Source organism: Cucurbita pepo, chromosome LG03 (genome assembly GCF_002806865.2).
Source record: "Cucurbita pepo subsp. pepo cultivar mu-cu-16 chromosome LG03, ASM280686v2, whole genome shotgun sequence".
Classification (NCBI taxonomy): Eukaryota; Viridiplantae; Streptophyta; class Magnoliopsida; order Cucurbitales; family Cucurbitaceae; genus Cucurbita; species Cucurbita pepo.
In genome coordinates this window covers 4871409-4897790 of record NC_036640.1, presented here as the reverse complement: position 1 = coordinate 4897790, position 26382 = coordinate 4871409, and the positions used below count along the sequence as shown (strand labels likewise).

General features: G+C 34.8%; 6 protein-coding genes and 1 non-coding gene across 7 annotated transcripts; 4 read left to right on the top strand and 3 right to left on the bottom strand.

Moving 5' to 3' along the window:
* Positions 1 to 1115: 1115 nt before the first annotated feature.
* Positions 1116 to 7765, bottom strand: LOC111791607 (pectinesterase inhibitor-like). Its single transcript, XM_023673000.1, has 2 exons — positions 7744 to 7765; positions 1116 to 1748 (listed from the first exon to the last, which is right to left on the bottom strand). The coding sequence occupies exons 1-2, from the start codon at positions 7763 to 7765 to the stop codon at positions 1216 to 1218; spliced, it is 555 nt and encodes a 184-aa protein (XP_023528768.1). The 3' UTR covers positions 1116 to 1215.
* On the bottom strand, positions 3113 to 5866 carry LOC111791602 (epoxide hydrolase A-like). The gene is made up of 3 exons (XM_023672996.1): positions 5282 to 5866; positions 4314 to 4552; positions 3113 to 3472 (listed from the first exon to the last, which is right to left on the bottom strand). The coding sequence occupies exons 1-3, from the start codon at positions 5744 to 5746 to the stop codon at positions 3226 to 3228; spliced, it is 951 nt and encodes a 316-aa protein (XP_023528764.1). The 5' UTR covers positions 5747 to 5866; the 3' UTR covers positions 3113 to 3225.
* On the top strand, positions 7621 to 8844 carry LOC111791603 (epoxide hydrolase A-like). Its single transcript, XM_023672997.1, has 3 exons — positions 7621 to 8082; positions 8193 to 8428; positions 8518 to 8844. Exons 1-3 carry the CDS (start codon positions 7621 to 7623, stop codon positions 8765 to 8767), a joined length of 948 nt encoding a protein of 315 aa, XP_023528765.1. The 3' UTR covers positions 8768 to 8844.
* A 982-nt stretch (positions 8845 to 9826) lies between these two features.
* Positions 9827 to 9913, top strand: TRNAY-GUA. The gene is given in 2 exon segments: positions 9827 to 9863; positions 9878 to 9913. It is a non-coding gene; the product is annotated as a tRNA-Tyr (tRNA).
* A 3105-nt stretch (positions 9914 to 13018) lies between these two features.
* LOC111791600 (epoxide hydrolase A-like) lies at positions 13019 to 14458 on the top strand. The gene is made up of 3 exons (XM_023672994.1): positions 13019 to 13518; positions 13626 to 13864; positions 13954 to 14458. The coding sequence occupies exons 1-3, from the start codon at positions 13054 to 13056 to the stop codon at positions 14198 to 14200; spliced, it is 951 nt and encodes a 316-aa protein (XP_023528762.1). The 5' UTR covers positions 13019 to 13053; the 3' UTR covers positions 14201 to 14458.
* Positions 14459 to 15370: 912 nt separating this feature from the next.
* Positions 15371 to 22905, top strand: LOC111791604 (epoxide hydrolase A-like). Its single transcript, XM_023672998.1, has 4 exons — positions 15371 to 15942; positions 16046 to 16278; positions 16377 to 16616; positions 22734 to 22905. The coding sequence occupies exons 1-4, from the start codon at positions 15478 to 15480 to the stop codon at positions 22738 to 22740; spliced, it is 945 nt and encodes a 314-aa protein (XP_023528766.1). The 5' UTR covers positions 15371 to 15477; the 3' UTR covers positions 22741 to 22905.
* A 2685-nt stretch (positions 22906 to 25590) lies between these two features.
* On the bottom strand, positions 25591 to 26102 carry LOC111791608 (protein SENESCENCE-ASSOCIATED GENE 21, mitochondrial-like). The gene is made up of 2 exons (XM_023673001.1): positions 26025 to 26102; positions 25591 to 25906 (listed from the first exon to the last, which is right to left on the bottom strand). Exons 1-2 carry the CDS (start codon positions 26096 to 26098, stop codon positions 25678 to 25680), a joined length of 303 nt encoding a protein of 100 aa, XP_023528769.1. The 5' UTR covers positions 26099 to 26102; the 3' UTR covers positions 25591 to 25677.
* Between the last annotated feature and the right edge of the window lie 280 nt (positions 26103 to 26382).

The window sequence follows — 26382 nt, the reverse complement described above, 5'->3', positions numbered from 1 at the left end:
ATAGACTCAAGGCTAGACCGACCCTAAGAGGAACGTGCCCACGAGGGTAGGCACCACCAGATCTTTTAGATGAACTTAAGATTAGTTTAGGTGCAGGGATGATTTGTATCTTATCTTATCAACTTGAACAATTTAATTTTAAAAAACGAAAAAACAACAAGAATCGAAGAACGAACAAGATCATAGAGAGGTCGGGAATTATATAGAGGACAAAGAAAAGGAAGATGGGTTTGAATTCAAAGATGAAATGGTGAGAAAAAGTGGATGTTTTTGTTAGAAAGAGGGGAGGGGGCTTCCATTTCCATGTGCATCAAATAATGGTTACTCTCTCCCACCACATGCAGAAGCATCTGCATTTCCATGTTTTCTTCTTCTCTACCTTACATGCTTCTCTGTAAAACACAGATCAAAAGCTGACACAAAAAAAAAAACAAAAAAAACAAAAACAAAAAAAAACCATTCCAAGTTGAGTCGAGCTCCCAATTGCAACTGTGTTTCTTACTCACAAATTTCTTCCAAATTTGAGAGCAATTGTCCACAATTTTCCTTCAAACTTGTTCTTCTAAACTAAGTTATGGCTCATGTAAATTAAGTTATGGCTCATGACCCTCGAGATTATGCTACAGCCCAGATCACAATTTTAGGATATATAACTATTTCACTCATGTCATACCAATTTCGATATGTGTATAACCCATTAGATAAATTACATCAGATAGTTCATTTTAAAGATTTGACACTGGACGACATTCTAAAAATGGGCTAAGGGTGAATTCAATAATAGCTATTGACATTTCAGCTCAGGGCCTTCTGTACCCGAAAGAGAATTCAATGTTTATATTGCCTTCTGTACCCGAAAGAGAATTCAATGTTTATATTTGAATAGGACAAATCGTCCCATGCGAAACAAAACAATTAGAATTAGGCTCGTCATTTTCGTTATTTCATTGTTTTCGTTAAGGATGAGATATAAATTGAAATGTTGAGTTCGATGAAGCATATAAATTTTTATTAGAAAAAGACCCAAAAGGCATAAGAACATGAGATGGCAATTACCCACAAAACAGGTTTTTTTTATGTTTCAAAAGCTTATTTAAAGTTTTGATGAAACATATAAACATCTCCCTCTAAGCTTAACCACAATAAAAATGGCTTAGCCAGCGATTTGAATAATAATAATAATAATAATTATTATTATTATTATTATTATTATAATCAGTTCCCTTCACCCTGCGCAATCTTGGAAATGGTCAGGGCAATTTCACAGAGCTTAATAAACACGTCATTCCTCTCCGTCAGCAGCGGTGGGCGCTCGCTGCCCAACTCCGTCCCACACGTGCGGACATCCGTCATGGCTATATTCACCCATTTCTCCAGGTCCCCATACGCCTTCACCGTCAGCGCCGCAATGGAGTCGTCCAGCTGTTGGGACGCGTCTAGGTACTCATCGAGGCAGTCCAGGAGAGCCTCCTGCACCATCGGCTTGGCCAGGGTCGAGTCATTGAACATCACCTTGATGCTCTCCGAGATGTCCGAGGCGTTGGAGGAGGCGAAGCGGAGGGCCACCAGGGCTAGCCCCGTCTTGTCCGCCGGGTAGCTGTTGGGGTCCGAGGTCAGGGAGTCCACGCACAGCTCCTTGTGTTTGGTTTGGCTACACATTTCCTCAATTAGGGCCATCCCTTCCTCCACGGGGCGGGTGGCGTCGTGGCGCTTTGCCGCCATGCACAGGCAGAGAACAACCACAATGGCTGAGATAAATTTCATGGCTACTGTTGTTTTTTGTTTTTTTTAATTTATTTCTTTTTTCGTCTCTTTTATTTATTTATTTATTTATTATTATTTTTTAATTTTTTTTGGAGGGATGGCGTTGAAGGAAGCTCTTGGAAAATTGTTAATAAATAAAGCTTTTTTTTTTGGAGGTTAAAAATTAAAAATAGGAGGATGCCCGATTCTTCCGCTTATTTTGCTTGCATTTTGTTTCTTAACCCAATTTTAGAATATTTAGTTTTTTTTTTTCCTTCCTATTAATTAGGATGATCCGTTTTTGAAATTATAATTAAATTAAGTTAATAAAAATATCTTTAAACTTTTTATTTATATAAAAAATATCTAAGTTTTAGATAATTAATAGCATGTTTGAAAGATACCAATTTTTAAAAAATAACATAAATATCATGAAATTTAAAAAAGATTTAATTTTTTTTATTAGTATATGGACATAAATTATTTATCTATTTGGGGTTAAAATAACTCATCTCTTTAAACTTAAGAGGGTGTTGAAATTTATTATATTCTGTTGAGAATGAGAAATAGAATTGGGATCGGTGTATATTCTCATTAATATTCATAACTTTTAGATATGATACAAGCTACCAACTAATAATTACGCTTAAGAAAATATAAACTAATTAAATATTAAAAATAAAATAAAATATACTACATACCCACCCCTAAGGAAAATATAAACTAATTAAATATTGAAAATAAAATAAAATATACTACAAATCAAATCAAAGAATATTGAGATATAATATCTAAGATATATTCCATAACTAATATATTCTCTAAATATTATATCTCAACATATTCATGTGTGGAAATGCTCGTAAATGAAAAAAATTGTAACACCCTAAGCTTAGGAGGTATAAACGACCCTTCTTAAGATTCAACTATATGCATGATAATTAGGTCGTGAGATTTTATTGTAGATTAAGGGGACCGAGACTCTAGTCGATAAGAAGGAAAATATGCTCGGAATAGGTGTAAGAATATAATTTTTTTGAAAAACGGTCAAAGTCATACTAGGGGTAAAACGGTTATTTTGCTCCTAATCCTAGTTTTTTATTTTTATTTAAAATTTTGATATTTAAGAAGAGAGGAAACAAATGAGAATTTGGGAAAGTTTTAAAAAGTATTTAATGAGTAAAAAAAAGAAAACATGATGAGTCCGAAATCGAGAATTTTCTAGATGTTGAAAATTTGATTGTTCGACTTTGAAATAAGAATAAACACACGTCCCGTTAAGGACTAGGATTAAAACGACATTTTACTCTTCTAATAAATGAAAAAAAAAAAAAAAAAAATCTCAAATTTGAAGTTCAAAAAACTCATTATTCAAGTACCATTAATTATGCGATATTCCCAAACAAAGATGGGCATATAATTTTGGGAATTTTGAAAGAAAGATGATAAACAGGTGAAACAATACAACAATGCAAATGGAGGTCAGAATTTGTTGAAGAAGTCATGAATGTGAGTATTGATTTCATGAGGCCTTTCTTCGTGGACGAAGTGACCAGCATCTTCTACAATAACAACTTCCTCCAGCAATGGCACGTCCCTTTTGAATCCCCCCTTATGGATATATTCCTTGGCTCCTTCAAAATGATATGTTATATCCAAATCTCCAACGATGAATTTCACGGGCACCTGAATCTGTGCTCCCGTCCATGGCCCTGTCAGCTCCCAGGTTCTGCAATAAACATCAATTCAACTCATATATCATCCATCAACCATCAACGTTATCCGCTGCCTTCAACAACGTATACCTAACAATATGCATTTCATTTATAAGCCTAGAAAATAAAGACAAATTGTAACCGCTCAAGCTCACCGCTAGTAGATATTGTTCTTTTTGGGCTTCCCCTCAAAGTTTTTAAAACGTGCGTGGCAGGGAGAGGTTTTCACACCGTTATAAAGAATGTTTTGTTCCTTCTTCAACCAAATGTGGGATCTCACAAGCACCTCATTCGGGACCAGCATACTTGCTGACACCTTTTCCCCTCTCCAATCGATGTGGGACCCCCAATCCACCCCTCTTCAGGCCCAGTGTCCTTGCTGGCACACTGTCTAGTGTCTACCCCCTTCGAGGCTCAGTCTCCTCGCTGACACATCACTCGATGTCTGACTCTAATACCATTTGTAACAACCTAGCCTACAGCTATTGTTATCTTTGGGCTTTTTCTTTCCGACTTCCCTTCAAAGTTTTCAAAACATGTCTACTAGTAAGAAGTTTCCACACTCTTATGGAGAATGTTTCGTTCTTCTCTTCAACTGATGTGGGATCTCACAATGAATAAAGCATATATATACATAATATACATATACGTATAGATATAACAGTAGCAACTTTGGTTAAGTAGAAATCTATTACCCAAATCACCAGTTTCTTGCCATGAAAATGCATCAGAATTAAACAGAACATGTATTTAATGTCGGAACACGAAACCATTGTTGAACTTAGAACACAGAGAAGAGTGTAGGATTGGAATGGTATTAACAGAGAACTTGGGATGTAAATAAACATGGCTTACAGGTCAAAAGCGCGATAGTAGTTCAATGCTCCGGTGAAGCCCGTCTCCTTAAATTTGGAAGCATAATGGTTGATATCCTCTTCTGTCAACCAAGATGGAAGGTTTTCTGGCGGCGGGATCGCGCGAAATCCGTACTCTTTAGGCAAGCATGGAGCATGAGTACTTCTATTAGATAGTGTTACCTTGAAGAGTTGAGCTGTGTCGATGCAGAAAAAATCTGCTTCTGCCTCCCCTGGAACCTGTTACAAATCAATCTACACTTAGTTGTTTTAGATGCCGTGAATGTATTATAGAACCACAATCAATTCATTTCCAACAAAAATGATATCAGAAATTGCTCTATTAGTTAATAAAACATGGTCAATCAGTAGAACAAACTTTATTTTGATATCAAAGTTCGATATGGCTCTCAAATTTGAGGAAATTGTTGAATCAAACAGATGATGAATCAAAATTCAGATGGGACTCTCTCTAATCTGCAACTTAATGAATCAAGAGAGAATCACAAAAAAGGTCAAAAGGAATGTTCCAATGGCAACTTCTACAAAACTCTGTTCCAGGAAAGTTTGCAATCGCTTGCAGAAGAGAAGAAAAAGTTAGTAAGATTTTAACAGCTTGTAGATCTGAAATTAATTTTGTCAAAGATGAAACAGTCAAAAAGCTGTATAGAACTTTTGAACATGTTAAGAAAAGCAATATTTTAAGGTTTGATTCTTCAACAGTACAGTGATTTCACATAACTAGGGTTTCAATTGTGTATGTGAGTGAGTGCACAGATCAAATCTACACCAGAACACTAAAACACTACAGCTATGAGCATCAGTAGTAGAAAACAAATCGATTACACTATATATCCAACTACAAGCAACTAAGATAAACACAGAGATTAATCGAAATCAGGACCAAAATCAGCCCGGAATAAAACCAATTAGATCTGTTGTTAGAAGTCAATCAAAGTTGAGATTCACCTGGAACCTGCACATATAGAAATCATCACCATACACAGCTCTGAATCGTTCGATGAAAGAAATTTCCGGATTTCTAGGGAAGAACTGAACACTCAGATTCACCAAGGCCTTGATTCTATCAGGTCTAAATAGGCAAAAGTACCACGCGATGATCGCCCCCCAATCGTGCCCTACAAGAAACACCTTCTCAATCCCAAGCTCATCCAAAGCCCCAACCAAATCGCCGACGATATGGAGCGCAGTGTAGGAAGTATGCGATTCCGGAGAGTCGGTATCGCCATAGCCGCGGAGGTCCGGTGCAATGGCTCGATATCCGACGGAAGAAAGGTAGAGAAGCTGGTGGCGCCATGAGTACCAGAGCTCAGGAAAGCCGTGGAGAAGAAGAACGACGGGGCCTGTGCCTATGGAGGCAATGTGCATTTTGATGCCATTGGTGTTGATGGTGGTGTGTTCAATCGCATCCATGGCAGTTGCTCTCTCTGTTTCACTGTTCAATCAATTTCTTTCCGAGAACTATAAATAGATCGGCGTTGAATGTATTAAGATCATTTTCGCCGGAGAAAGAACGGCCTCGTGAATCACGTGCTTCTCCTTCTTCCTTCTTCTGAAGTCAACATTATTAATTTTTTTTTTTTATTGTTCTTTAAAATTTATCTAAAAAAACTACATTTAAATTTTAGTTTAATGATTCCGTTGTTAACGGTAAAAGTACTTTTTAGTATTTTTAAATTTCTAAAATAAATAAATAAATAATATATGAGAGCTGAAGGATATATTTTAAGAAAAAATGAGACAAAAGTATTTTTTTTTTAGGTTTAGTTCACATTTTGGGTTTATTGTAAATTTTTTGGTTGACGCAAACCAGAAATAATATTATTAACGAGATAATTTCCATATTTATGGGGTTGTTGGAGTAGTTATTGGGCATGATATCTCATGCTCAAGTTTGAACATTCTATTATTCTATTATTTTGTTTATTGTATATTTATTATTTTATTATTTTGAAGATATTCATTATTTGAGTAATTTTTAAGCCCGTTAATTTTATTTTACCGATTCTTAAATTCATTTTTCAAAATTAGGAATTTATTTATTTGGGTTGAATGAAAAACGACTATGGAGGATAAGAAAGCTATGAAATAACTTTCAATTTTTTAAAATATATTGTGATACCGAAATTAAAGAAGTGCGTAAATGAATCGAGACCACATCGTAATGAAGGAAATATTGAAGATAAAAAGGCCAAGAAACAGGGTGTACATGATCCGGTTGGGTTGAGGAACTTTTTTTTTCCAAAAGTTGAGGTTGGTTGGATGGTAACTAACCAAAGCAAATCTTTTCACAACCCAACCCAACCCTCTATTTTTGGGTTGGGTTCTGGTTGGGTCGTAAAATATTTTGTTTTAGTAATCCACCTTTTATAATTATTGGAATACAATTTTAAATAAAATATATTAAAAGTTTAAATAAAATCTAGCCTCAAACTGAGGCGGGAGTCTCAGGTCAACTCTGGCAAACCCATTAATACCGAAAAGAATCTTAATATATTTTATATATTTTTATTTGGCTCGGGTCCAACTCGAGGGTTTTGCCTACAAACCCGAAACCGAACCGATTTAATTCAGGTTCAGAAAAATGAATCCAACCCTACTCGAAATGCTAATCCAACCCAACTCAACTCTTATAGTTCGGGTTGGGTTGGTCCGGGTTGTCGGGTTGAATATACACCCCTAGAAACGTTTAAAAGAACTAAAAGTTAGTATCTATACTAACAAAGTGCATATTCCTTTTCGATGGTTCAATCATAAAAATTCTATAGTTAAACGTGTGTTAGCTAGAGTAATTTTATATTTAGTGACATGGTAAAATTTTCTTAAAATACATGTGAGTGAAGAATCTGTCTTAAGTCTATAAAAGTAATCTTGAAATAATGTCGTAGAATATATATTATATTAAAAAAAATTCTAATAAACCGAAAATTAAAATAAAAAATATATATATAACACCAAAATGATGAAGCAAAAACCAAAAAGATAATGTGTTGGGTAAATGAATGAAAGCGAAAAGAGCCAAAAAAAACGTGTCTTATTAATGGATAAGGTGAACATTATTAACTAAATTTAAAATGGTATACAATTAGTGAAATAATTTATTTTTACTAAGTCACATTATTAAAATAATTTCAAGTATAATTAATTGATTTAAATTAAAATTTTAATTAACAAGACGTTTTCAATAAATGAAATGATTTCGTTTCTCCACATATCACAACCGACGAACGAAGCCCGGTCTATATAAACCGACCACCCAAACCACATCCCACACCACATCCAACCCAATGGACTCCATCCAGCACATCACCGTTAAAACCAACGGCATTAAACTGCACGTCGCCGTCGCCGGAGCCGGGCCGCCAGTTCTCCTCCTGCACGGCTTCCCGGAGCTCTGGTACTCATGGCGCCACCAGATTGATTTCCTCTCATCCACCGGGTATCGAGCCATCGCCCCGGACCTCCGCGGCTACGGCGACTCCGACGCGCCGCCGTCCTCCGACAAGTACACCGCCCTGCACATCGTGGGGGACCTGGTGGGGATGCTTGACGAAATGGGGATTGAGAAGGTGTTTTTGGTGGGCCATGATTGGGGCGCCTTAATCGCTTGGTATTTCTGCTTGTTTAGACCGGATCGGATCAAGTCCGCCGTGATTTTGAGCGTCCAGTATTTTCCTAGAACCCCAACGCCCTTTATTCAAGGCTTCAAAGCTGCTCTTGGGGACCAATTCTACATGGTCCGTTTTCAGATAATTTCCCTGTCCGTCTACAATAGTATCATATTGTCAACTTTATCAGTAAATATTATTTTTTAAATCCATAATCAACCATTTAATCACTCGATGTCATAATTGAACAGGAACCCGGAAAGGCGGAGGAAGCGTTTGCGTCAGTAGATATACGAGACTTTTTCAAGAACATATTGTCAAATCGTGACCCACGAGCTCCCTACTTACCTGGTGAAGTCAAATTCAAAGGGGTTCCACCGCCGCCGCTAGCACCGTGGCTCACACCTCAAGACATCGAGTTTTACGCCGAAAAGTTCACTCAATCCGGGTTCACCGGCGGCCTCAATTACTATCGTGCTTTTGACCGGTAATAATCATCTTACATCATCAATTGTTGAGAATTATTGAGAAAAGTAGTCCCACAAATACTGCGCTTATACTATGTTTGAGGTGCAGGACTTGGGAGGTGACGGGGGCATGGGCGGGGGCGCAAATACATGTGCCAGTGAAGTTCATAGTGGGGGATCTGGATCTGACGTACTATTTTCCAGGAGCTCAGGAGTACATCCATGGCGGCGGGTTCAAGAGGGACGTGCCTGGTTTGGAAGAAGTGGTTGTAATGAAGGACACCTCTCATTTCCTGAACCAAGAAAGGCCTTCTGAAATCAACTCCCACATTCATAGTTTCTTCAACAAATTCTGTTGATCTTATTCCTCTTCTATGTGTGTGTATCAAATAATAAGTATTTTAGACACTAGTTGTCTAAATTTCTCTCTCCTCCACTTTGGATTTAGCTATGCTCGTAGTATGCATAAAAGTATGATATAAGAAGCATATCATAGAAATTTGAGCATGAAATGAGTTAGTTTGATATATGTAAGAGCATGTTAAACGTTACGATACACATTTGTCGATAAATGAACGGTTGAGCTATGATTTGACCAATATTGAGAACATACCTTTAGTATGATACAAAACATGTTATAAGAAGTTTACTATAAATGTTTGAGCATAGAATCAGTTCAGATGATACATGTTGAATGCTATTATGCATGTTTACTAAAACTCGCATGCACTATCTTATCAACTGAAATTCATAACTAGGTATCTATGTTCAGATCGCTATGTTAAGTCTCTATTTCATATGTTTATGATGTATGCAGTCATACGAGGACAATTAGAGATTCACCAACTAATGATTAATTGTAAACTTGACTCGATTGTCAATGATTCGAATAACCATAAAATTGGCTTATGACTATACTTTGTGAGGACTATTGTGAAGTTTGCTAGGTAGCTTCCTCTGGTGAGCTTGTCACAAGCCGTAGCGTAAGAGTTTCATCATGATTATTGTTCATAATCAATATTTTAACTGCATAGAAAATTTTAAAATAAAATATTTTTAAATAATTGTTTGTACAAATTAATTATAACATTAATGTCTTATTAAAAAAAAAAGGTAATTTGAGTTTTTCATTTTAATTGAGTTATTCATTATTTTTGACTTATATACAATAATTGAACATTTGTGATTTAAAACGTGAAATGGAGATTTTTTTTTATATTATTATTATTCAAATACATTAAAATAATAAATGTAATAAGTAACTTGGAAAAAAAAAATAATAATAATATACGTACGAAGTTAATTAAACTCAACGGAGGAACATTAGTGGATTTTTCGTTCAAACTTGTGAGCTTTTTTTTTTAAATTGAAAGTTAAAATAATTATATTTATATTTAAGAGCCGTTTTACAACAACAACCGACCTTAGCTCAGTTGGTAGAGCGGAGGACTGTAGTTGATCGCAGATTAATCCTTAGGTCGCTGGTTCGAATCCGGCAGGTCGGATTTTATTTTTATTTTTATTTATTTTCAATTTTTAATTTCCATTTCATTTTAATTATTTCCCCCATTTGATCCGGCAGGTCGAATTCATCAACGTTTTTTTTTTTTTTCAATTTTTAATTTCCATTTCATTTTCATTATTTCCGAATTCATCAACGATTTACTTTTCGAAATACGTCTTTCTATAAACAGTTTATAGGAAACTAAATGAAACAGAGTACTCAAAAAAATCTAAAAAAACTCCTAACCCCGTCGCAACATGGTGGTTTCCGTCAAAGTGAAATTGTTAGTCGAACACGACTCTCCACAATATGATGTTGTCCATTTTGAGCATAAACTCTCATGGCTTTGGTTTTGACTTCCCAAAAAACCTCAAACCAATAGAAATAACGTTTCCTTTATTATAAACGCATGATCATTCCTAAATTAGCAGATGTGAGACTTTCATCCAACATAAACGACGATGGTGACATCGGCTGTGGCAGTAGCAGTAGCACCGGCAACAAAGACCCTCCGATTCTGACTGCCGTTAATTTCTCGACTCTCTCCGCCACTTTAGCTCTCAATCCTCTACATATTCTTAGTTGTTCAAACAAACCGTCTCATAGTTCTAGCCAACAAGATTCTCATGACCCATAAACCTTACCGCCATTAAACCGAAAATTAACCCTTATCTTATATGGTATTTCGAAGAAAGATCCTCAACTTCATCTTTACAACTTGTATGAAACCTAATTTGTATCTTATATAGTATACATGACCTCTTCATAAATCATTCTCGGTTAGAAGTATGTAATTATATTTGATATTTTAAGTATTATCTTATCGATAATTCATAACTATATTTTTATTTAATTAATTTATAAAGAGAAAAATATTTTGTATTTAATATAATATAAATTTATTAATGAATAATTGAGGTACATGCATTTACCTAGAAATGGGTTATTTTTCTCTCCATGATTAGATCGTGCATTCATTTAAATTTGAAATCTAATTCTTGATTTGACAAATATTTAATCCAATTAAATTACTCTCATTTATCATTAACCATCCTTCTCTCTTCATTGCACTCTCTTTCGTCATTTTCTCTCTCCCGACTACTAAAACACACCGTCATTATTCGGCTTGGACTTCGTTACTGTTAGGTTTGCACAACAACGCCCACACTCGATAAAAATGCAAGGAGAATATTGGCTAAAGAATTTATATTGATGACTTCACGTATGTACCGTAAGAGAGAATACAGAAAAGATAGAAAGTACATTTTCAAAGATTTACCTGGACCATATATATGGTTCAGTTTACTGTATATATAGCTTTACCAGATTTATTTACCATACTTTATCCGATATAGCTTTATTGGATATAATCGTTGACCAAGCTATACAAATTGCCCCTTGCACCATTAGGTGATTACGTGTTGTTGTTCTCCTCTTGCCTATAAATAACTTTTTTTATAATTCAAACTTCGTTTCGTTTTACCTAAAAGTCACAATCAGAATCAAAGACTTCATTGTGACATCGAAGAAGCAATATACATAGAATCGTATTCGTTCATCTATGTGGTCATTCAATTATCATAAATGTTGCATAATTGTAATAGGTCCCGAATATTTAACTCTATAGAAAACTTTAAAACAAAAATATTTTTAAATAATCGTTCGTAAAAATTAATTATAACATTAATGTCTTATTAAAAAAAAGGGGGTAAATTGAGTTTTTCATTTTATTTGAGTTATTCATTATTTTTGAATTATATGCAATAATTGAACATTTGTGATGCATAACGTGGAAGGGAGATTTATTATTATTATTATTATTATACATTTAATCTAACGCCCATGGTCAATGATGCGAGACGTGCTGTAATCTGCCACTCAGTAATTAGTCAACAATTTCCACTAATTTATTACAATTTTAATTTATTACACAACTTGACGATGGGACAGCAAAATCAAAATGATGGAGAAATTAAAGTATATCTATGACTTTTACCCTTTTGGAAGAGTAACAAATAGAGTTTTTTTTTTTTTTTTTTTTTTTAATTAGTTTTACAAAATATAAATTTAAATCTAACCGTTACTCCTATCGATTTTTATTATTACTATATTATATTATTATATTATTATATTTTAAAATTTTGGTGGTTAGTATTATTATATTATTATATTTATAATAAATTTTGAATTTGGTTATTCACATTAATTTTTATTATTTTTATATTAAAATAAATAAATAAATTTGAAAAATTTTCTTATTTATTTACTTTTAATCTCTCCCTTCCATTTCTCCTACCAGAATCGAATGGTCAATATTAATTCTTACATTTTACCACTTTTCTTCCCTATATGAACTCATCAACTTCCTCACATTTTTAACATAACTTGCATAAATTCTCCAATTATCATTATTCAAAGTCTCAGTTGTTCATTTTATTCATGTTATTCTTGAGAAGGAGATTTTTTTTTTTTTTTATTGTATTGTGAGAAAATAGTTGAGTGCTTCAAATTGTAAATCTACTGTTTGAGAGAGTTATGGTGTATTACTACCAAATTCAAATACTTGTACCAGTTTGATCATGCGTCGTGGAAAGGATTTAGTTTGCTCTTGAACTCGTAAAAAGAGTGGTGTAGCGATTTGGCTTTGATCCGTGGAAAGAGTCGAGAAAGTTGTTTGTTCAAATTTCCAAGAGGTACTTGGGGAGTGGAGTAGGTCGAGTTTGACTGAACCACTATAAAACTACGGTGTTATATTTTCTAACTCTTTCCTATTTAATTTCAAAATTATTAATGTGATTTATTGTTTTGACTTGAATTATTTTATTCCAGTAATTATATCTTCTACTTGGTAAAGAGTTTCATCATTAAAAAAAATTAATCACGTTTAAACACTCTTATGTTAAAACCCTATTCACCCCTCTAGGTTTCCATATCGATCCAACAACATTAATAATTAAAATCTTATAAATTTTAAATATAAAATATTCACGCGTAACATCTTATATTAAGAAAGTTAAAATATTATTATTATTTTTAGAAAATACTATTGGACGAGTTGGGTTGTAACCCAACCCAAATATTTTTTAATATAAAAAAACTATTATACGAAAACAAATTGCTTCCATCGGACAAGAGAGAGAAATGGAGAACATAGAGCACAAAATAGTTCCCACCAATGGCATCAATATGCACATTGCTTCCATCGGCTCCGGCCCGGCGGTGCTCTTCCTTCATGGCTTCCCGGAGCTCTGGTACTCATGGCGCCATCAGCTCCTCTTCCTCGCCTCCAATGGCTTCCGAGCCATAGCCCCTGACCTCCGCGGCTTTGGCGACACGGACGTGCCGCCGTCTCCCTCCTCCTATACTGCTCATCATATCGTCGGCGACCTTGTTGGCCTTCTTGATCACCTCGGAATCGATCAAGTTTTCTTAGTAGGCCACGACTGGGGCGCGATGATGGCCTGGTACTTCTGCTTGTTCAGGCCTGACAGAGTTAGGGCTTTGGTGAATTTGAGCGTGCATTATCTTCCCCGCCATCCTTCGATCAAATTCGTCGACGGATTTAGGGCTTTGCTCGGCGATGATTTCTACTTCTGTCAATTTCAGGTCAGATTTCACAAATTAGGCGATGATTTTTGGCTGAGAACCTAAAATCGATTGGATTATTTGAGTTATAGCTTTCGATTAAACCGATTTCTTGAAATTTCGCTTAGGAACCTGGAGTTGCCGAAGCGGATTTTGGTTCTGTTGATACAGCGACCATGCTCAAGAAATTTCTCACGATGAGAGATCCTCGGCCTCCGATGATTCCAAAAGAGAAGGGATTCAGAGCGCTGGAAACTCCCGATCCTCTGCCCTCTTGGTTAACAGAGGAGGATGTTGATTATTTCGCTAGCAAATTCTCCAAAACAGGCTTCACTGGAGGATTCAACTATTACCGAGCATTTGATCTGTAAGAATATGAACTGAACCCCCAAAACCTATGCTGTTTCCAAGATCTGTAGCTTCTTAGAATTTGGTACATGTATTTTGTGGGTACAGATCATGGGAACTGACGGCGCCATGGAGTGGATCACAGATCAAAGTCCCAACGAAATTCATAGTGGGGGATCTTGATTTGGTGTACCATTTTCCAGGTGCGAAGGAGTATATACATGGAGGAAGGTTCAAGGAAGACGTGCCGTTTCTGGAAGAAGTGGTGGTGATAGAAGGAGCAGCTCACTTCATCAACCAAGAAAGAGCAGATGAAATTAGCTCCCTCATTTATGAGTTCATCAACAAGTTCTGAATCTTCTTCCCTCTTTGCTTCACTGCAAGCTCATTTTTCGTTTTCATGGCCGCTGCAACAGCTGCAATGGAGGTAACGGCGTTCAGTTATGTGATACAAGTGTGTTGGCTTAACGCTTATTGCTGTACTTTCACTCCGTTAATTTGTCTCGATGGATAGTGTCGATGAGAATTATTAGTTGGAACTACGGTGATGTCACACCTTGAATACATATGATATGTTGGTCGTTGACGATGAAAGAGACTATAGAATAACTAATGAGAACACCTTAGAACTCTACGACGTACCTCACAAGATAGAGCGGATGAAAGCCCCGGTAGGAATGAAGGATGAGGAACTATGAAGTTATTGAACCGAAACCCTAAATTGAGCTTGGATGATTCTAGTTGAACCTAGCCGATAGTCTAAGAGCATATGACTTAGTGATGTGACATCAAAGTATAAAACAGGACACACGAACTAAGAATCTACAAGCAAGCTAAGTAGTTTATACTCATTCATGCTACATTATTCCTTTTTAAATGAATATTAAGCGGCATGGTTGAGGCGAGGATGTGTATGAGCGACAGTGTTATAAAAGTCAAGATAAATTTTTAGCTGTCTTTTGCTCATCCTGCCTAATGTCTTTTATATGAAATTGTAATGTTTAAAACTAATTCATAATTAATGCCGGCCATTTTAATTATTTCAAATTAGGCATAGTTTTAAAGTTTCACGTTAGTTGGTGGTGGCATATGGTCCCGTATTTGCCTAACGTCTTTTGATGAATTTGTAATGTTTAAAACTAATTCATAATTAATGCATGCACGTGTTAATAATTTCAAATTAGGCATAGTTTTAAAGTTTCACGTGAGTTGGTGGTGGCATATGGTCCAGTCTTTTCTTGGTGGTGGTATATGGTCCGGTCTTTTCCAAAAGCAACCCGAGCCAATATATTTCTTAATTATATTATAATGTGCTATAAATACTCACTTAATGATTTAATTATTAGGTGATGAAGGCGTAAGTGTGAAAGAAATTTCTTTATATTTAACGATCCTATTTATCACATTTGAGTAGGAATGTAAAATGGTTTTGAAAATTTAGTTTTGTCGTTACACCCAAATAAGATAAAATTCACACCTCGGAAATTTAAATTAGAAAAGAAAAATAAATAATAATAATAAAAAAAAAATGCGGATAAGCCGTGGCTATGTCCCCGAAGCTTTCTATTTAGACCGAATGCAGAGAGACAGAGAGAAGTACACGGTGGAGAAGTAACAAAACGAAAGCCATCCATGGAGGAAATCGAGCACTCCACCATCGCCACCAATGGCATCAACATGCACGTCGCTTCCATCGGCTCCGGTCCGCCGGTCTTATTCCTCCACGGCTTCCCTGAGCTCTGGTACTCATGGCGCCACCAGCTCCTCTTTCTCGCCTCCAAGGGCTTCCGAGCCATAGCCCCCGATCTCCGCGGCTTCGGCGACTCCGACGTGCCGCCGTCTCCCTCCTCCTATACGCCTTTCCACATCATTGGAGACCTCATCGGCCTCCTCGATCATCTCGGAATCGAGAAAGTTTTCTTGGTTGGCCACGATTGGGGCGCGATGATGGCTTGGTACTTTTGCCTTTTCAGGCCCGATCGAGTCAAAGCTTTGGTCAATTTGAGTGTCCATTATACTCCTCGGAATCCGGCAATCTCAACTCTCAGCCTTATCCGGAAATTACTCGGCGACGATTTTTACATTTGTAAATTTCAGGTAAAAGCGATTGAATCTTCGCAGTGTTTTGTGGTTTCTGAAATTGAGTGAATCTGTCGCATTAGGTTAATTGATGAATCACTAATTGTGAGATTTGGTTTAGAAACCTGGAGTGGCTGAAGCCGATTTTGGATCTGTGGATACGGCTACGATGATGAAGAAATTCCTGACGATTAGAGATCCAAGCCCTCCGATTATACCTAATGGATTCAAAACACTGAAGACTCCAGAATCCTTACCGCCGTGGTTAACGGAGGAGGATATCGATTACTTCGCCTCCAAATTCGCGAAAACTGGCTTCACCGGCGGACTCAACTACTATCGTGCCTTTGACCTGTGTGAATTTACAAATTTAGCTTGATGAAATAGATTTCTCTGTTCTTATTTTTCTAGGGCCAAGAAACCGATATTGTGTTTTTGCTGATTGATTGCAGAACCTGGGAGCTGACAGGGCCATGGACTGGAGCACAGATCAAAGTTCCTGCGAAATTCGTAGTGGGGGATCTGGATATGGTGTACAATTCTCCAGGTGCGAAGCAGTACATTCACGGCAGCAGATTCAACAAGGACGTACCACTTCTGGAAGAAGTGGTAGTGATGGAAGGCGCAGCGCACTTCATCAACCAAGAAAAAGCAGATGAAATAAGCGCCCACATCTATGATTTCATCAACAAATTCTAATTTCTGGATGGATACTCAACTCCTCTGCTTTACTCTGCTTATCCTTTCCATGGCAGCTCTGCAACTTTCTTATTAGGTATGTTTTCATGTGATTGTTATGTTAAGTTGGTTGAAATGAGAGGCAAGATGAGCTGGTGACAACAATGGAATAGACAACACCAAGTGGGGAATATATATTATATTATATGAATTTAGAGTTTAATTTTTGTTAGTGAGTGAATGAATGAAATTAAGTTAATCAATCCTCCATTATTGGGTTTTGGTGGTTGGTGTTGGATGATGGAAGTCGAGGAATACTAACTCCATTGGTATGAGACCTTTTGGGGAAGCCTAAAGCAAAGCAATGAGATCTTATGCTCAAAGTGGACAATATCATACCATTGTGGAAAGTCGTGTTCGTTTAACAGTTGGATTGTTTTGTTGCTTCATTTGGGTAGTATAGTGTTGGTGATATGCATCTAAACACACCCTTAATCCTTGATTTAAAATTCCTTAATAATGTTTGTTAGATGATGAAAGTCTCACGTCCTCTACCTTAGGGAATGATCATGGGTTTATAAAGAAAGAATACTCTCTCCATTAGTACGAGGCCTTTCGAGAAAATACAAAGCAAAGCCATGAGAGCTTATGCTCAAAATGGACAAGATCATACCATTGTGGAGAGTTGTGTTCGGCTAACAATGTTATGATAAATCCACTTCAATAATTTATGAATATTTTAGTTAAATTAAAAAAAAAAAAAACACGAATATTATTGAGAGATTAAACGGTGTATAAGCATTGTTGAGGGGATGTCAATGCTGTCAACTTCGATTAATAATACGACAAAGCAAGGCCATATGAGATTTCACAACACGTGGTGGCTTTGTTTCACACATGTCAAATCTCTTAACCACAAGCTCCGTCATTTTGTTCCATGTAAATTAGAGAGAGAAAATGTGGTCCTCGAGACTATTGAATAACTAATCAAGGATATCTTAGAACTCCAAGACATATCTTAGGAGAAAATAATTTTTGAAGAGTTGAATCTTAAGACATAATGAAGCGATGAGAGCCCTAATAAGAATGAAGTATGAGGAACTATGAAATAATCGAACCGAAACTCTACGTTAAGCATGAGTGATTCTAGTTGAACTTAGATGATAGTCTAAGAGAGTCTATGACTTAGGAATATGACATCAAGGATAAAATTGTAACACATACTCATTGACCGCTCGAATCTTAGGAGTTACTAATGAGACAGATAATTTGTTTTAAAGACCAAACATAAAACATAACATTACATTATTTACAACCGTCACCGCAAAACCATGTACCTTTTACAATTCATAGTACATAAAACAGACTTGGAAAAAGATTCCTAGTAGTCTCTAGCCAACCTGTCTTGTCCTCGGTTGTCGTGCATCTTCTTTATCTAGAAAGAAAAATAAAATTATTTTTATAAGTAGTTAATTTACTCCGTAAACTTGTCATTTGCAAGTTTTATTACTATTCTCCCAAACTATTTTTAAGTTTTATTCACTCTTGATTCTTAGTTTCGTTTAGGAGGACCATTTGTTCATTAAGAAGTATTTCAGTTGTTTCTGATTCTGCTTATTTAAAATTTTTGGACTCGTATGTACAATTCGCTCTCGATCAAATACAAGTATCTACTAATTTTTATAGCATCCTGTTATATCATATAAACCAAGGGCTAGGAATCCTCATTAATCCTTGTAATATCATATAAGCCCGCGGTTAAGAAGCTTCATTGTTTGTAACTTAGCACACAGCGTGTCTGTCAGGAATTTCGTGAAAATTAGTAAACTACAGTATAGTCCATACCTCAATAAAATATACCTAGAGTCACAAACTTTCTATTAACATATACAACATGCTTACATCATCTTAGGCAAGCAATCACATTGAACTGCATGTCAATCTTTATAGGAAAGGTCAAGAGAAGTCAAACGGGAACTGAACAGAAGTTGCACGTGCCAATGTTTCTTGCCTCATGCGCCTGGGATTCACCCAATCGCACACTCCAGTCGCCCTTCCTCACACGCTTGCGTGTGCTGCATACGCCTCATCTTCTTCTTCCTCACGCGTCTTCTGCAATTTTCCAAATTTCATGTTAATCCAAATTTGATCCTAATTCCTTCTACAAATGTGTAGATTTCCCTATTGTTATCACAATCTTTATACCACAACCTATTATTCAACATAGATCAAGTTATCGAAATTTAAAGCTTCGATTTGTGAGTTTTCTTTACTTTCATATAAACGCCTAAAACCACCCAACTCTTAAGCTTCAGTCGTCGAGAGTTTCCACAATCGTTCCTCTAACGTCAAGCTTGCATCCCGACACAACAATGCATTACATATATATATATATATATATTATTATTATTATTATTTTAGATTATTACATAAATAGGACCACAAAACAATTTTAACCCAACAGGACATCAGGCTTAAGGACAAATTAAGAATCTACAATCAGCCTTAAGGACAAATTAAGAATCTACAAGCAAGCTAAGTAGTTTATAGTCATTCATGCTACATTCTTCCTTTTTAAATGAATATTAAGCAATATGGTCAAGGCAAGAACATGTACGAATCGCAATGTTACAGAGGTCGAGATAAATTTGTCTCTTGATTTTTCAACTCTCGCTGGTTTTCAGTATTTATTTATAGATTGTGTTTGCAAATCATGCGCAACACCTTTTGTCAGAAGTAGTACTACACGGGTCGAAAAGTTTTAGTGAAAACATATAACTTGAGTCGGTAAAAAAGTGAATAGTTACAATTAAGTATTTAAAAATAACTAATGAAATAAAATTGTTAGCCGTACTTGCGAGAACTAATATAAATATTGTTTACTCGTATGAAATTTTAATAGTATTCTCGTGCAACACCAACAGAATTGTATTTAATTTATATTAAATAAAATTTTCAAACAAACGATCTCTTCCAGAGTCCGTTAACCTTATTATTATTATTATTATTATTTATTTATGCTATTAGGTGCGTCCATGTTATCCTCGACTACAAGTCTTAGGAAAGCAGGGGTACCAAAACTTTTATATTTAATAATTAATTTCCTTGTATTTTTATACTTTTTTTTTGTATTTTTTAATTATATTTTTTTAATAATTAATGTGCGAGTGTGAAAGATATTTCTTTATATTTAAAAAACCTATTTATCACGTTTGAGTGGGAATCTGAAATGATTTAATTATTTCCATGAACTAATTTAAAGTTTATATCTTTATCTTAATTTATAACCAATTATGGAATTCAAATTAGATAAATATTAATAATTTATTTGGTTGGATGAAGGGCAACTTGGGTATTTTTAAAAAATAATGGTTAATAAAGTGAAAAAGGAGATTAAATATAAATAAATTACATCTTCCTTTAATAAAAACAATGGAGATTTAAAATAATAATGATGCTTTAAGTTAATAATTCAATAATGAATTAAATTTTAAATATTTAGAAAAAGTTATGATAACTTATACTTGTCGTTAATTGTGGGTTAGGGATTTGAACCAATCTCGACACTTCCCCTTCATCAGTTGTAGCTCTAAAGCGGGTCGTGTTCACTAACGGGCTATTCCTACCTAACTTCTTTTTTGCATTAAAGGGCACATAAAAGTGTAGTTTCATTTTGTTTAAAATTTGGTAAAATTTTTGGGAATTTTTCTTTAGTTTCAAAGTTGATACTTTAGGCATGGAAGAACATAAAAAACGTGCAAGATCTCATGTTGGATTTTGAGTGTTCTTTAAGATGCTTTTAAATTATCGAAAGTTTTATTCTCTAATTCTTAATTATACTTTTCAACTTATCGTAATAATTGTTAATTATTATTATGATTCATGATTCTTACTTTAACTTGTCTAATTCTTTTGTTCTTTATCTTATTTCATATTAAACTTATGACGTCTAAAGAGAGGTATATAAATGAATTGAGATTACATCTGAAAATAGCTGAAGAGAGAATGACTTGGAAAGACTTAAAAGGAAATGAAATTTAATACTTTTACCAAACAAAATACATATTGTTTTTGGTGGCTTGATCATAGAAAATTCAAATTTAAAAATGTTTTATTTAAAGTAATTTTATGTTGGGTGATAACTCGAATTTTCTTAGGATGCATGCTAGTAAGTTATGTGTGGATATTTGTCACTCTTAACTCTTAAAATCAATAATTAAGTAACGAGACCATGTCACATGAGATAAAAGGTAATGCCGGAATACATAGATACTAAATCTAAATTTCAATCATAATTAAAATCTATATTACAAGTAGAAATTGGAATAAGGGAATGTTTCTCAAGTTAGTGTTATATATATATATTATATATATATATTTATTTATTTATTTATTTGCCTTTTGTATAATATAATTAAAATATTTATTTATTTATTTGCCTTTTGTATAATATAATTAAAATTTGGATTGTTAAGTTTAAACAACAAAAATATCACAGAGTTGAGGGTAGATTAGTTTAAAAAAGATATATTTTTTGTTTTTTTGTTTTTTTTAAGAATATATTTTAGTTGATAATATTTGCCCAAATCAGTGAAAATTATAAAATCAAATAAATTATAAAGATAGAGAACAATAAAGGTAAATGGAAAAAGCAATAAATTTTTGCAAAATATTTGTCTATATTTACTTATATTAAAGGCAAATATGATAAAATATTTAAATATTTGACTATAATAAAATATAAAAAATATGATAAAATATGTAAATGATTAAATATCTTTAACTCGAAATTTAAATTATTAATTATAATTATAATTAAAAAAAAAAAAAAAAAAAAAAAAAGAGAAANTATAATTATAATTAAAAAAAAAAAACAAAAAAAAAAAAGTGTGGGGATAAGCCGTGGCTATGTCCCCGAAACTGTCTATTTATTACCGAATGCAGAGAGGCAGAGAGAAGCACGGTGGAGAAGCAACAAAACGAAAGCCATCAATGGAGCAAATCGAGCACTCCACCATCGCCACCAATGGCATCAACATGCACGTCGCTTCCATCGGCTCCGGTCCGGTGGTCTTATTCCTCCACGGCTTCCCGGAGCTCTGGTACTCATGGCGCCACCAGCTCCTCTTTCTCGCCTCCAAGGGCTTCCGAGCCATAGCCCCCGATCTCCGCGGCTTCGGCGACTCCGACGTGCCGCCGTCTCCCTCCTCCTATACGCCTTTCCACATCATTGGAGACCTCATCGGCCTCCTCGATCATCTCGGAATCGAGCAAGTTTTTTTGGTAGGCCACGATTGGGGCGCGATGATGGCTTGGTACTTTTGCCTCTTCAGGCCCGATCGAGTCAAAGCTCTGGTCAATTTGAGTGTCCATTATACTCCTCGGAATCCGGCAATCTCGCCTCTCAGCCGTACCAGGCAATTCCTCGGCGACGATTTTTACATTTGTAAATTTCAGGTAAATTCGATTGAATGTTCGCAGTGTTTTGTGGTTTCTGAAATTGAATGAATCGGTCGCATTAGGCTAACTGATGAATCGCTAATTGTGAGATTTGGTTTAGAAACCTGGAGTAGCGGAAGCCGATTTTGGATCTGTGGATACGGCTACAATGATGAAGAAATTCCTGACGATTAGAGATCCAAACCCTCCGATTATACCTAATGGATTCAAAACACTGAAGACTCCAGAAACCTTACCTTCATGGTTAACGGAGGAGGATATCGATTACTTCGCCTCCAAATTCACGAAAACTGGCTTCACCGGCGGATTCAACTACTATCGTGCTATTGAGCAGTGTGGATTCACAAATTTTGCTTGATGAAATAGATTTCTCTGTTCTTATTTTTCTAGGGCCAAGAAACCGATATTGTGTTTTTGCTGAATAATTGCAGAACCTGGGAGCTTACAGGGCCATGGAGTGGAGCACAGATCAAAGTTCCTACAAAATTCGTAGTGGGAGATGTGGATATGGTGTACCATTTGCCAGGCGCGAAGCAGTACATCCACGGCGGCGGATTCAAGAAGGACGTACCACTTCTGGAAGAAGTGGCAGTGATGGAAGGCGCAGCGCACTTCATCAACCAAGAAAAAGCAGATGAAATAAGCGCCCATATCTATGATTTCATCAACAAATTCTGATTTCTGGATGGATACTCAACTCCTCTGCTTCTTATCCTATCAATGGCAGCACTGCCATAGCAATATCATTTTCACATCCAGTTTCTCTATCTTATCAATTTCATCACTAAAATAAGTTGAATTATTATAAGTTACTCTTTGAATTCTGAACATTAATTCTATTTAGTCTTTTTGTCTCTAAATTTAAATTAATTAATTTAAAAATTGTCAAAACCCTATTAGCATCCACCAACATAAGTCTCTTACGTTCACATTTGTTTTATATCATAAATTTATTTATTTATTTATTATTATTTCCAATATTTGAGGGAAAAAATAAATAAATAAATCAATTTCTAATCTGTACTAAAATGATTAAAGGAATGGGAAAAAGGACTAAGGAGGTGTGAAAGCAGTGAACACGTTTCACGTGTTGTCTTAATCAAACTTTGTTTCATCCAATCTCCCTTACTTCACTTTATTTCTAACAACCTTATTTCACTTTATCTGTAACAACCGCATTAAAAAAATGATAAATAAAGTAAAATTAATTAATTAAATCAATTAAAAAAACAGAGGGAAAGGGAATATTGTGAATAAAAAATAAAAAAAAAACACTCAAAGAGAAAAGAAAAAATCCAAAAAGTGTTAAATGATTTTAAAGTGATTTGTATGAAAATAATATTATAACAACCGTAAAACTTTGATATCGACGTGGTTAGATATTGATGTTTGTATGATGACGCGTGTCATATGGTTTTGTATGTGTCATATGTTTGATATGCATGAAATGTTTATGAAAACATGTGACTATAATAAGTTTATGAAATGATATGACTATGATATATTTATGAAATGATATATCAATAATATGCTTGTGAAGTGATATGTTTATATATTAATATGATTATGATGTGTCTGTGATATGATATGACTATGACACATGTTGTGTTGTGGTGTAACACGTTTGGCGATATAATACATGTTTTGACATGCTTTATAATATGATATGTGCATGATATAATATGATATATCAGGATATGTTGTGTGCATGAAATGATATAAGACGATGTATAATATGAATGATACGATATTCAACCCCAATACATGTCTTAGAGGTTTTCTTTGTAAAATGATATGATAGGAAGGAAAATTGAAGGGTTGTTTTACATGATTTAATGAATAAAAATGTGGAGATCTCATGCATCACTGTATGTTACATGTATCAGAAAATCCCTCTTTTATGATGGTAAGAACATGTACGTAATCAGGCAAAAAAATGATCATTATGTTTATCATGATGCTATTTATCATAATGTTGCAACTCTAGCAATAACATTAGAGAACCGTCTGGTGGATCCATACTTTACATGTTTACATCTAACCCCAATAGTATAGGATAGTGCTTGCATCTATCCCCAATAGTGTAGTATAGTGCTTGCATCTATCCCCAATAGTGTAGGATAGTACTTACATCTAACCCCAAATAGTGTAGGATACGCCTAAGGACATCCAGATTGAAATGATAGGTTTCATTCATGATTGTATGTGTTTACATCTAGCCCCTAATAGTGTAGGATAGTTTACGGCTGACGACAACATCACAAGTCAAAATCATGACACATGCATAAGATAGTTGTATTTAATTTCTTATACTTTAGGTTAGAATAGAATGTTACTTTTAATGTTTATTTAAGTCGAGACCATGACACATGTATATGATAATTGTATTTAATTTATTAGAATTTAGGTTAGGATGAGATGTTTATACTTTTAATGTTTATTTATTTTATTTAATATTTCGCTATGTTGTTATAAAGATGTTTTTGAACACGTAAATCTTATGATGAAGTTTCAAATGATCATTTTCACCTAAAATGATTACGTTATGTATACAGTAGCGACTTTAGCTTAAGTAGAAATTTAAAGTCGTTACATTATTTCTAAATCTTATCTTTCTACGACAAGAATTAGGGTGATCTTCTTAACTTAAAAATACATGATTTTTGTTTTAATTAGTCAATGTGGAATTACTCCTCCCAATACTCACACAGAACAATAACATATATCTATATTCATATCAAAATTGAGGTCGATATGATGAGATATTTGGATGGGAACATATGCATGCGAACCAAGCAAAGGAAAATGAATGGTGGAAGAACGCGCTCAAAGGCGATACTGGTTGGAAGTAGGGGGCGAGCAGTCCAATCTTGTTCGGTTGAAAATTATTAGGGATTTGTCGATTGATTCCTAATTCTCCGACCGATAGAGGTGTACAGTTGTACCTTTATGATTATAAGTAGGTCGAATTATGAGACCTACGAGGGAAATGCTTACTAAAGAGAGAATTTGAGAAAGTGTCCACATCATAACGATACGAAATATGAATTGGAACCTATGGTAAGGTCACACCTCAAATACCTATGATTTATATAACAACGATGATGAAAGAGATTAGTGTATAACAAATTAAGATGCTTTAGAACACTAAGATGAAACTTATGAGTTAATAAGCTCAAAAGAGTAAAATCCTGAAAACCGACAAATTTACCCTAAGTTGAGCTTAGGCGAGCCAAGTTAACCTAATAAATAACCTATGATTTAGAGACAGATTTTTAACTATGAATAAGACACCAATTGAACGAACAAACTAATGTGACAAAATTTTAGAATGAACTAAGAACCTACCAGCAAGCTACTTGTGTTTTTTCAGATGAAGGCTAGATAGAGCGGTCAAGATAAGAGTGTGCACGAGCTAATAGTCCTCTCTAATCGACAACACAACTGAGCACTCCACATCGAATAAAACCTAATGAAATTTATATTTTTTGATAAAATAGATCGAAAATAAATTTAAATCATTGGAAATATAGAGATCCAATTTATTTTTTATTTTTAAAAAAGAGAGTAAATAATCTCAAGCGAGGGCTCGTTTCATCAATGGCACATCCAAATTTATTCATTTTGTTCAATAAATTTTCTTCTTGGCTGCAACATCATAGCACGAAGATCGACGGCGTCAATCTCATCGGAGTAGTTCTCCGGCCGGTAGTAGCCGGTGACCGGATCTGGAACCCACGCCACCTTCTCTCTACTCCTTTCTGCTTGTTCCTCCTTCTTCATCATTCCGTCATCCCTCGCCGCTCTTTGCGACGCCGCCATTGCTTCCGCCGTATACCCACGCCTAAGTGCAACGTGAAAACCATAATTGAATAACCACAAAGTGAGTCGTTGCGTATATGTATATACATATATATATGTATGTATGTATGTATGTATGTATGTATGTATATAAGAAATACCTGATGAGAGCGTTAGAAAGTCCATCGGAAACGAGACCGGAGATGATCTTGACGCCGGAGCAGAAGCGAGCCATGGGGAAGATAAAAATTTGAGAATTAAATTAAATTTGAGAATTATATAGGAGAAGGAATATTAGGGAAAATAGAATTCAAATTAAATTTACAAAATATTTATTTCCAATTTTAATATATTCCTTTTCCTAATTTGTTTTATTTCCCTTTCCATTTTGTCCTTCATGTAGTTATTACAATAAATCACAAATTTTATTATACGTAACATTTTCAATTTTCCGTTTTTATTCTTTTAATTTCGAAGTTTTTTTTTTTTTTTTTTTTTTTTTTTTTTTTTTTTTTTTTT